The sequence below is a fragment of the Oncorhynchus masou genome, chromosome 19 (genome assembly GCF_036934945.1).
Source record: "Oncorhynchus masou masou isolate Uvic2021 chromosome 19, UVic_Omas_1.1, whole genome shotgun sequence".
In the NCBI taxonomy this organism is placed as follows: Eukaryota; Metazoa; Chordata; class Actinopteri; order Salmoniformes; family Salmonidae; genus Oncorhynchus; species Oncorhynchus masou.
In genome coordinates, this window is record NC_088230.1 from 30,772,169 (window position 1) to 30,784,118 (window position 11,950).

The window sequence follows — 11,950 nt, forward strand, 5'->3', positions numbered from 1 at the left end:
CAAACACTTAAGTGTGTGCATTTGTGTCAGGCAGGACCGTACAACACTGAATGAGAGCAGATTTGACAGTTATCTGTTTAACAGTTACCAAAAGGCTTACATTCATCATAAATATTCATAGTTATTTCCTCCTGTTGTATCTGTGTTTACAGGTCTATATTTCCAAGATGCGTTAAGACATGTTTGTATGTAGGGAAGACAACTGACTACTTGTATTGCACATTGTAGCAATATCAGAGCTTGTAATTGTGGGTTACATCAGCTTGTGGCTCACCCCCCTTACAGTCATGCATCACTCTGCATGGTTTGACTTTAGGTGGTGTGTCACTATTTATCAATTTAACCACTTTCAGTAAAACATTTTTACACAACCATCCATTTCATATATGGGAGACTTGAGATATGGAAAAACATGGTTGTGCTTTGTACCTGGGGTAGAGATACCTCAAACAAAAGCCTTTGAGTATTCTTCCAGTATTGGGCACTAGTGTACTAATGATAACTATGAAACTGAAAGACTCAATACTGAAAATTAAGACATCAGTAGTTGATGGGGCAAAGTTAGTACAATGCATATAAAACATTCAACCGTCACAGAACAAGGCAGCAAGAAGCAGACGAGCTTCTACTTCTTGTAGAGTTGTACAGTGCCGTCAGAAAGTATTGACACCACGACTTTTCCCACATTGTTACAGCCTGAAACGTAATTTATTATAGAGATTTGTCACTGATCTACACAACACCCCTTAATGTCAAAGTGGAATTTTGTTGGTAGAAATTTTTCAAATTAATAAATGAAAAGCTGAACTGTCTTGAGTCAAGTATTCAACCCCTTTATGGCAAGCCTAAGTTCAGGTGTATAAAATGCGCTTAACAAATCAATGTTGCACGGAATCATTGTGTTCAATTGTGGTTAACCTGATTTGAATGACTAATCATATCTGTACACCACACAGAAATTCTGTAAGGTCTGTCAATCGACTAGTGAACTTCAAGCACAGATTCAAGACCAGGGAGGTTTTTCCAATGCCTCATAAGGGCACCAATAGGTAGATATGTAAATCTAAAAAGCTGAATATATCCTTTTAAGCATTGTGAAATTACGTTTTGGGTGGTGTATCAAAGGTGATTTTAAAACCATAATGGTTGTGATAAGATACCTGATGGATCAACATTGTTACTTCACAATACTAACCTAAATGGCACAGCCAATCAGAATGAGTTTCCCCACAAATGGGCTTTATTACAGACAAATACTCAGCACCCTCAGACAATCCCGCAGGTGAAGAAGCCCGATGTAGGTCCTGGGCTGGCATGGTTACACGTGGTCTGCGGTTGAGGCTGGTTGTATTTACTGCCAAATTCTCGAAACCGATTGAGGCAGCTTATGGTAGAGAAATTAATGTTAAGTTTGGTGGACATTAATGCAATCAACATGACATGTGATGGAAGCATGCAATTGTGGCATCTTAATTTTAGGGGCCTTTTATCCCGAGCACAAGGTGCACCTGTGTAATGATCGTGCTCTTTAATCAGCTTCTTGATATGCCACACCTGTCAGGTTAATCTTGGCAAAGGAGAAATGCTCACTAACAGGGATTAACAAGTGCAAAAAAGAGAAGCTTTGTGCATATGGAACATGTGATTTTTTTTTATTTCAGCTCATGAAACTTTACATGTTGCATTTATGCAGTATTTTTAATCCATTTTGAACAGGCAGTAAAGTGGATTAAATCAAGGGGTATGACTACTTTGAAGGCACTGCGTATAAGAGGTAGCTGGATACTTTACATGGACCTAATTTAAGAATAGCAGGCTAAGGCCTAGTTGTGACAGCATGGCAAGAAAGGCCTCACTTCACACTTGATGTTCACTCACAGAGTACAGAGAATGAACACTGAAAATTGACATTGATTAGAGAAATAAAGTGGGACTGGAATTTATTGAAATAATCAAAGTTTAATGTAAATGTTACAGGTTGAAAACTACACATTAGGAAATAAATGCAGTCAACTGATTAAGAATGTTAGTGTTAAGGTATGAAGCATAGCCTTACACTTAAAGGACAGGGCCTTATAACCCACATGGCTCAACTGCTATGTAGGGCCAGAAAAAAAGGGTCTGGGGTCAATGGAACAATTACTAATTGGCGATGCGATTTGTTGAGGCAAGGTGGGAGTGGCAGTGCTCGGCTTGGGCGGGAGCTCAGAGCGAAGGTGGGAGTGGCAGTGCTCGACTTGGGTGGGAGCTCAGAGCGAAGGTGGGAGTGGCAGTGCTCGACTTGGGTGGGAGCTCAGAGCGAAGGTGGGAGTGGCAGTGCTCGACTTGGGTGGGAGCTCAGAGCGAAGGTGGGAGTGGCAGTGCTCGACTTGGGTGGGAGCTCAGAGCGGAAGACCGTCACTTCCTAATGTCTGAGCGCCTGTTCCTCAGATTAGCGCAAAAGTATTGGAACGCCTGCATCAGTACTGCCACCTTTTAGGCCAAGTCCAGCACTGGTGAGTGGGAATATCCATTGACAAGTGATGGAATAGTAATAGGGCCCTCCTAGCCAATAACTGATACCTGGAGTATCAGTACCGAGTTGCTACAGCTGATGCCAAACAATAGCCAGGGTTTAGAGGAACCAGTAATACATCTCAAATCTTTGTTTATTCAAGTAGCCTGCCGCCCAAAATGAAAGAGTTCCCATTTTAGTTACACCTTTCCTGAAAATGCAAGTCAGATTTAGTAATGAGGCAGTAGACAAAACGACTTGGCCTATTGAAGTGCTTCACTGACACATTACAGCTTCCCTTCCATTTTGAGAGGAACCAAAATTGGCAATTGAGCAGGCATCCCATTACTCAGCACAATAACGCTGGTACACACAGAACTTTAATGTCAAGGACGACTGGCCATGTCAGACAAATTGGAAGTAATTCAAAGCCTACCTCTAAGGTAACATTTGTCCTGCCAGTCAAATACACTAGCACCCTTAGTTGAGAATTATTCATACATTGGGTTGTCACAATTACAAAACCCCTTTTAATGTTTATAAAATTACAACTAATTGCATGGGCAAAATTGGCACCCAGGAGAATTTACAACTATGAGCTTGCTGCCAATTTGACCCACTTGAGAAGCACCAATTTTGCAAAATTGGGTGGTGATGTCAACTGATGGGATTCAGATGACTTTTCACAGGAAGTCAAGTGTGTACCAACCATTGTTAGGTGCTTGTGTTCAGGTTCTCTTGCTGGAAGACCAACAGTCAGACAATTGGAAGATTAAGGGGTTGCAGTGTACAAGCCACCAATTACATATCTTGCACTTAAGGCCCCCCCAGTACCAGAAGCAAAGCAACTCAGTGTCAAACCGCCATGTGATTGGAGTGAGTGTTTTCACTGCTTCATTGTGTTGGTGAACAGAAAGACCAGAATTTGGTCTTGAACTTCCAAAACCACCTAACACCTTAATTAAGGGGAAATTAAGATGTTCAATGACCAAATTAATTCAAACTTGTCCCTACAAAGGTGGAATAATGCAGTGGGGTTGGCAAAGTCAGCTGCTTAAGCTCAGTCCAATAGTCTACCAAGCTACACCCATTATGGGAGAAAACCCCCAATTGAAAACCTACAGTAACAGTACAGCAGGCAACCCTCAACTTGAAGCAAACCAAATTGCTAGTAGGAAGGTACAGCAAGCTCAGGACACGATGCATTTCTTGCAGTCTTTGGCAGAAGCTATTTAACCAAGTATTGCACCTAGGTGCCAATAATTGTCCATGCCTTGGTGAGTCTCTTAATTTTCAATGTTAAACCTCAGAACTAACCCCCCTACTTTTTTCCATTTCTGCTTGAAGACATACCCAAGTCTGCTTGTAGCTCAGGCACAGACTCAAGGATATGCATATTCTTGATTTAATTTTAAAGAAACTGAAGTTTGTAAATGTAGGAGAACACAATAAATCTGGTTTTGGCTTACAATGAAATATACTTTTTGAAAAATTGTATCTTTAAAAGACAAATCAAACATTCAGGATGGGGACAATCTGTGAAAAATTAGAGGGCAACAGTACTTGTGCAAAGTTTCAGAATGTTAACTTCCAAAATGAGTGTGCTGTGACATTTATCATGGAGTCACCCAGGTGTCCCACACAAGTAGCCCGAATTGGTGAAGTTAAACATTTTGAATGGAGTAACTTTATACCAAAATGGTATTCTAACACGCCCCCGAAATTGAGAAAAACATTGACAAAATAACACTTTCAAACTTTGAAAGACCCTCAGTCCTCTACACAACATTATGTTGCTGATGCCAGGTGCCATAGCACATCCATGCCTGCAGAAATACATTTGGGTAGTTGAACACTGGTGGCAGAAGCTGGATGAACCAGCTTCAGTGGGGGATGGACACCTTGGCACTGGGGGCTCCCATTCGGAGTCAGTGTCACTGAAAGGAAATGTTCAGTTACAATAGTTTCACATGAGCCCTGTATTGGGTATAAACAGATTGAGTACAGGGAACATAAGGTTGAATATTATATACCTGCAAGATCTGTCTGATTTATGTTATGACATCAGCTAGACCTGTCTTTAAATTACAACAGATCAGCTGTATCTACAGCCGTCTCCATTTCACTTTGCCTATTGTGGGCCTGCCCTCCCCACAGCCTCAAGCTATTTCAAATAATTTTACTAATTTCAAAACTTAGTCCAAAAAATAAAAAAAATATTCCTCCATTTGGGAATCGCTAAATTAATTGTCCTCGATCACTCAAATTGTGTACATCTAGACTTACCTTCCCTGACTTAAGCGCCATACTGATTGATATAACAGCTGAATATGCACTTTACCAAAACGCTGTGTGCAACATGCGTTGCTCCTTCGGGTATGAATAGTCAATAGCGAATGAACCTCTTTTACATGAGTTTCTCTTCAAACATTACATATTGCCGTTTACCTCAGCACCTATCTACCCAGCTAGATTTCATGACGATCAGTGGTCATTGGGTTCAAATACAGGCAAACAATACAATCGGGCAAAGCATTGGTGCACAATGTTATTACTTGTCTTCAAAAATCTGTCTTTCAGTCAATACGTCCTGCAAATGACCCATCAGGTTTGGTTGTGTTACAAAAGAAACCAGTTGAGTGCAATGAAACCGAACATGACTGGAAAAGTCGTGTGTATGTACCTCAAATTTGTTGTTGAAAATGGAATGACAGATTTCACTACACAGGAGGTTCACAAAATGTTGCGTGTTAGGCTATAACAATTGATTTTATCAAACAAAATACCATTCATTGTGTAACAATGAGCATTGGGATTGCAAACAGCAAGAGTGAGGTGAAAAATGTATTTTATTGCAGTTTGTTATGCCTGTGCTGGTTGAAATAGTTTGGGGCTCTATCCTCAGATAATCACATTGTATTCTTTTGCAGTAAAACCTTTTAAATCTGACAACGCAGTTGGATTAGCAAGATTCTAGGCTTTCGAAACATGTGAGACACTTGTATTTTCATGAATGTTTAATGGGACTATTTATGTAGCCATCACCATATTGTTTAATTTCATCCCGCTACCGGGTTCCATGCACAGAGAGGTTAAGGTAAATGTTGACAAACCAATGAGTAGAAAACAAGCTGCAAATAAATTTAGAGTTCTTAACTACAGTGCCAATATTGTCTGGCACTACATGCTGTTGAAGTGGCCTAGTGAAAAGCTATTGAGTCTAATTACATGGAACAACTCCTGTGGAAGGAGTTAGTGGAACACAAAACCAATGTGCTGAGACAAACAGAATAAGATTAATTATTTTTATTATAAGTTGGAGTCAGAGAGAAGAACAGGTCCAGATGAGATCTGTTTCTTATACTGGCTGGCATCTGCAGCTCTAAGACCTAGAACAAGAGCAGACACCAACTTTAGAGTCGAGGACATACTGATAAGAGCCATCAGTGGCCAGAAGACAGTGGAACCATACCTCTTTTTGAGCCAGTTGGTCTGAGAGAGTCTGCATACCTCAGGGCAATTGCACACTGGCCTGAACAGATGCCATCAGGTTTGGTGGTGTCACAGAGGACTGCGTCACAATGAACAAAGAGCTATGGAGAGAAAAGCGTATTTAAAATACAACTCAGGCTAGCATCTAAGAGAATAGACTTTCTGGAGGGAAGTCTGCATCACCTGTTCTTTCAGAACTGCATCATCGGTGAAGGTGAACATCTTGATTGAGAAGCGTTTGATGTGAGCTGGGACCTGAATCCTTGTGTCCGCAACGACGGGATGGAAGACAGTGAGGTAGAGGTCATCAGGATTCTCACAGCTGAGTCAGAGTGGGCAAGAGAATACAAATCATGAATCCTGGGCTGTATTCATTAATGCATACCAAACTGTTTTGGGCAGGTAATCCATTTGTGTCAGCCAGTTTACTAGTGAATGAGACTACTTATTCTGCCTAAAATGAACCCAGAAAAAAACAAACATGTGAGCTACCCGTCAATGATGAGGTCCCAGCTAGGAAGAGAAGTCCTGTCCTTGTGCAGTGTGGCCCAGCAGTTCTCCAACACCACCTCTATTTTAGGGTCAGTGGACTGCATCAACTCCACCTCAAAATACAGAGACTGTCTCAAGTACTTTTCCACTGGGTAGTCCTCAGATTGGTAGAATAAGGCATAAGAGCTATCTGAAAGAGAGCCAGTGAACAGAATCTACATGAATGTTTATTACATTAACTACATTTGACAAATTAAGTTAAGAACTAGTAACCCAAGTAGTCTGACTAGAAGGCTGATTTAGGACAGTCACTTAAACTCATCTTACCCTGGGACAGTCTGATTTGGACCAACAGATGTCCCACCCCAGGATCTGCCACAGGGTTAGTGCTCCTTGGGCTAGCACGGAATGCCATGGTCTTCGTGTAGTTGAGCAGGTAGTAGCAAGAGATGGTGTGCCTGAAACATGAGCCAACCAGTGACAACACGCACGGGACGGAAAAATCATTCACAACATAGTGGCATGTATTCTTACCGATACTCTGGAGTGAATGGACCTTTACTACTGTCTTTGCCGGTGTTGTATGGCAGGGCAATTTCATTCTCATACACCATGACATTGTCAAAGAACTAGAAAGATAAGAACAATTAGATATGCAATATTCCAGTGCCGTTTGAAGAATGTTATTCACGATACAGAGGTAGAATCATAACACATGGGACCATATGCAGTGTCAGTAGGTGTGCCGATCAAATCCTAGATCACGCATTGTGTCCCACCCACCCCTCTTTTACACTACTGCGGTCATCATGTATGCATGGTCACTAACCATATCTACCTCAGCCTGACAATCGCTTTAGAAGTAGCAAGGCTACATACAGACACCATTTCTACCTACCGGTCACCTAATACCTTTTTTGCACTATTGGTTAGAGCCTGTAAGTAAGCATTTCACTGTAAGGTTGACACCTGTTGTATTCAGCGCATGTGACAAATACACTTTGATTTGAAATCCACATAATCTGATTTCAAAGTCAAGTTGTAGATCCACATTACTGATATGTCATCAGGCCTAGAAGCAGTCTTACTGTTCTTGTGGTGCCACAGGAGTTGAGTTTGAAGGAGAAGAGAGCAAAGCGGTCATTGCTGAAGGCTGGTTTACATGACTGGTCCCTCAAGGTCAGGTATTCAGGGTTCAAGTTGCTAACAGATTCCACCTTAACCGCCAGTGCAGTCACCGTGCCGTTGGCGTAGCACTCTGAAATTTGTTCAAAACAAGTACAAATAAGTCACTATTGACCTAATGTGAAGCTGCATTCCGGTAATATTTTAAGCAAATGGGTTAAAGTAACATTCAAATACAACAAACCAGTTGTAGTCAGGGGGAAGTAGCAGGCAAGTGAAAGGTCAGCGAGTTGCCACATGTTAGGCATCTCCAACAGCAGCAAGTCCACTCTGGCTCTGATAGATTTGAAATTAACCAACTGGAAAGCAACGATTCCATTTAGTTCAGGGGTAGGCAACTAGATTTAAACTTTTACTTTGAATTAATGGTCAGAACATAATTTAACACTGCAAATAAACCAAGAGCACATTTGACAATGTAACCACCATTTAAAACTAACAAACATTGTGGGGCAAATAAAAGCACCATGTTGCCAGCCCCTGATGCATTACGCAGTTCAAGTCATCTGAGGCATCGTGCACAGTTAATAGTAATCATGGAGCAGAACTCATACCTCAAATTCTGCAGCAGGTGCAGTGAAGGGCACTACAATACTGAAGTGTGTGCTGTTGCCAGTGAGACTGTACAGCTTTGCCAGCTCAATATCCAGCTCCCTCCATGAACCAGCATGAAGCATCATGGTCTGGAAGTTATCCTGTTGGCTCCCGTATTTTACAGAGAAGTAGAAGTTCTCCTGGTCGCAGCTGCCAGTGATTGTGGGAAGAACTAAGACAGAAAATGCAGCTAAGAAACAAGTTGATCTGAAGCACTGGATGGGTGCTCATCCTGGGCCCAGTTTCCCTATTGGATAGGATTAAGTGCATTGAAGTAGAAACAAAATTGTTGCCTTCTATTCCTATGCATTTAATCAAGTGAAACACATAGGAATATAATCTGCATGGAAGTCAATTGACTAGCTTTAATCAGATACCTTACTGGGTCCTGTAGTCATACTGAAGCGATTGGTCTTTAACCTAGGTGGCCTTACCAACATCTTCCCGGGAGGCCTCCAGCTCAGCAGGGTGGGGGAAGGGAGTTTGGTCAGGCAGGACTAGCAGACCGAAGACCAGTGGGAGGAAGTACACAGTTGTAAGGGGATCAGGGTTCTGCATATTTTAAATAGAGAAGCGCATTACATGTTGGTCATGTCACACATGAGGCAAGTTTCAGATGCAGAATCTAGTCAGATTTACTGTGAGCCAAAACACCAAGTTGCCCTTCACAAAATCCTGTTCATATATACACACACCACATAAGCAGTGATCTTTTACAGACTGAGTCAGTCACTGCAGTAATACATTTGACCGAAGGAACATACTCGTTTCAGGACTAATGCATCTGAGAAGGGCACTCTTATTGAGAAGGTCTTAGAGCCGTTAGCAAAGTGGTGCTCCTGGACATCGAAGCCTCTGGCATTGCACTCTGCAACAGTTAGCACCCTGGTGGTAAAGGTGATGTTCATCAGCTCCACATCATGGAGGAAAATCCCCAGTAGGATGTCAAACACTCTCTGCTCATGAACTGTGTCTGAAAGAGAGACCATAGCATGGGTTAAAGGTAAACAGAAGTTAACAAGTATTCCAGAAATGGATTAAAGTACACCTGACAATGTAATTTATATCAGGGAGTTAAGTTACCTCCTTGGAGACTGGGACGGCATCTGCTAGAGTGGAGGTTACTGCCAGACTAAGTGTTTGAACTGTACACCATCCTGAAGAGACCCCCTGCTTTCAGTACCAGTGAAGCAGACTTACTATCAATAACATGTGGAGGTCTGGGCATCAGAGGGGTTGTGATGGGGAAGAGGACTTTGTATCTTGTGTCAGCCTGTGTGTTTTCTGCCCTCCACAGCAACTCAAGCATCGGTTCAACAGTGTAGGTTATGTGGTAAGCATAATCTGGGGCATGACTCTGCAATCAATACATTTTTTATAAATCAAGCAACTCAAGACATGTTTTGTTCATTAGGCAGATGAACAGTGAAACAATTACATAAACACATTCTGGGCTAGAGAGTTCTGGCCTAATGAACAATATGCAAGTAATCTGACCTTGTAGTAGCCGTCGGGGGACCCCACTGGAATCTCAATGATGACGTGAGACTCTGTGACAGACAGCTTGTAGTGTCTGGCAGCCATCTTGGTTTTGTCCAGCCTCTGGCCATTGATGCCCATGTGTGTCTCCAGAATCTTTACAGCACTAGAAATCAGCGGGGTGATGCGGCGAGGCACATGCCAGGTGATGACCTTGTCAGTGAAGACTACACCACCTGACCAATTGGGCAAGATACAATCAGAAATGTGCTGCTTTTGTATAAAGCCAGAGATCCCCTTTAGAAAGCATATGTACCAGTAGGACAGGCAGCAGCTGAATCCACAATCAAACTGCCAATCTTGTAGTAAGTGGACACACTGAAGACCTCCATAGGAACTCCAGCCACCTGGTGAGAAAATAATGTATTAGTCACATGACATGTTCTAACCAATGTGTCATAATGGAAGTGAACCAAGAAAATGGCTTAGGCCAGTGATGATCACCTCTACAGAATAAGTCTCTGCCATGTTGTAGGGGCTTCGGATCACCAGTCTTGTTTGGGTCATCATTGCACCATAACCAGCCCGCTGAGCATCAGTCAGCAACATGACCTTGGGGTCAGGGGTCAGGAATGTCATCATCCAGATGCCATTTGGAGCAACAGCAACCTGTGGTGTAAAGGAAATAGTAACTACAGACAAGAAATGGAGCCATTCCACGTGTATAAAACAATGCATCTTAAAATAACATACATCAGGGATGGCATTTTCCCAGGAATCATGAAGCTGCTGGCCAGCAACCATTTTGACAGGGGTCTCTGGAGCGACCATGAGGCTTGACACCTGAACAGAGCAAATCACCAAGGCTTGAGCAATAAGTTCTACCCCAAAGTATTGCACCCCCCCTTAAATATAAAATAGTAAAAACAAATCTAGGGATAATCACAAGGGCCTCACCTCCATGTAGTTCCTGTCACAGAGAATTTCCCGGGAGGCCCAGTGGGAGTAGCTGCACGTCTCGGTCACATCATGCTCGACCTGCTCTGAAAGGCCATCTCCATACAGTCGGAGTCGCAGGCCAAAGGTGAACACCACATCTGCCTATGGAACAACTCACTTAGTACTGGGTCCCTTTCATTAGGCATGAAGCATAAGAGTAGCCAAAACAGGGAGGGACTACCTGGAATGCCAATTTTCCATTATGGGTAACTCGGCATATTTTGCCCTAAAATAATACTTTTCACAAGTTGAAGTGTATACATCAGCTGATAAAAAGACTTAAGAGCAAGGTTGACAAAGGACCAGGTAGTTGTCATTTAACCAGTGTCCCTTTTGGAAATGTACCTGGTTGTCAACATAACAGCCCAACAAGGATGCAAAGACTTTGGTGTTGCCCCAAGGGTCAGACTCAAAGCTGTATCCACACTGGGCAGCCAAGGTGTGCGACAATGGTATAATGTCAGTGCCATCTGAAAGAACAGTTGTGGATTAGACTTAAAAATAATGTTCACACCAACTTCTCATGACTTCAGTACTTAGACTCACCGATGGCATCAATTTCTAGCTGGCTACCCACAGCCAGAGTTTTGTCCAATGTTAGCCTCAAGACATTGCCAAGACACGCAGACCGCAAACCATTATCTGGAGAGAAGATACCAGTAAATCCTACAGAGCAGTATTAGTCAGGTACTCAACTTTATACAATTAGGGAGAACTTACTTGAACTAGGCTTGGAACTTGGCCTCCAGAACTGACCAGAGACAGCAACACTCAGCAAAATCCATGTCACACTAAAATGAGAGTACCACATATAAATCAAACATTTATGAAACATTAAAAACTAAAAACACTAAGATACTTACAGACGTCTAAAAACACACATCACACCAAATCAGCACTTTGGCTTGTACGCAGCACAGAAGGCAACTGTACCACTGGAATACTGTGCTTGATCCCCTTCCCAGGTGTTTTATCTGGTATCCAATCACACTGGCCACAGGTGATAGTCATTATCAATCAACGGCCCACACTCATAGTTTGTTAGCTGTAATCAGAGGACAGAACCGTCAGATTGAAACGCATTGGATATGCTTCTTTTTCATGTAGAGAAAATAACCATTTTAGCTCTATATGTTGTATTTATATCTAAAATGTTATCAGGGAGGTGATCAGCGAAATAATGAAAAGTAGGGCAAAGGGGGTGCTGCTGGATTA

At 42.3% G+C, this 11,950-nt stretch overlaps 1 protein-coding gene across 1 annotated transcript; it reads right to left on the bottom strand.

Moving 5' to 3' along the window:
* Positions 1 to 5,803: 5,803 nt before the first annotated feature.
* Positions 5,804 to 10,396, bottom strand: zpax1 (zona pellucida protein AX 1). Its single transcript, XM_064924699.1, has 15 exons — positions 10,241 to 10,396; positions 10,053 to 10,143; positions 9,755 to 9,972; positions 9,458 to 9,614; positions 9,022 to 9,230; positions 8,692 to 8,809; positions 8,218 to 8,429; positions 7,848 to 7,962; positions 7,567 to 7,736; positions 7,013 to 7,107; positions 6,806 to 6,936; positions 6,479 to 6,668; positions 6,170 to 6,308; positions 5,967 to 6,087; positions 5,804 to 5,883 (listed from the first exon to the last, which is right to left on the bottom strand). The coding sequence occupies exons 1-15, from the start codon at positions 10,376 to 10,378 to the stop codon at positions 5,804 to 5,806; spliced, it is 2,184 nt and encodes a 727-aa protein (XP_064780771.1). The 5' UTR covers positions 10,379 to 10,396.
* Between the last annotated feature and the right edge of the window lie 1,554 nt (positions 10,397 to 11,950).

What these genes read in the sequence shown, in the direction of transcription:
- zpax1 (XM_064924699.1), bottom strand. Translation starts at nt 10,378, where the DNA reads ATGATGACATTCCTGACCCCTGACCCCAAGGTCATGTTGCTGACTGAT. An exon ending in CACCTGCTGCAGAATTTGAG is followed by an intron (nt 7,963 to 8,217) that starts GTATGAGTTCTG and finishes GTTGCTTTCCAG; the next exon opens with TTGGTTAATTTCAAATCTAT. An exon ending in CCAAATCAGACTGTCCCAGG is followed by an intron (nt 6,669 to 6,805) that starts GTAAGATGAGTT and finishes GCTCTCTTTCAG; the next exon opens with ATAGCTCTTATGCCTTATTC.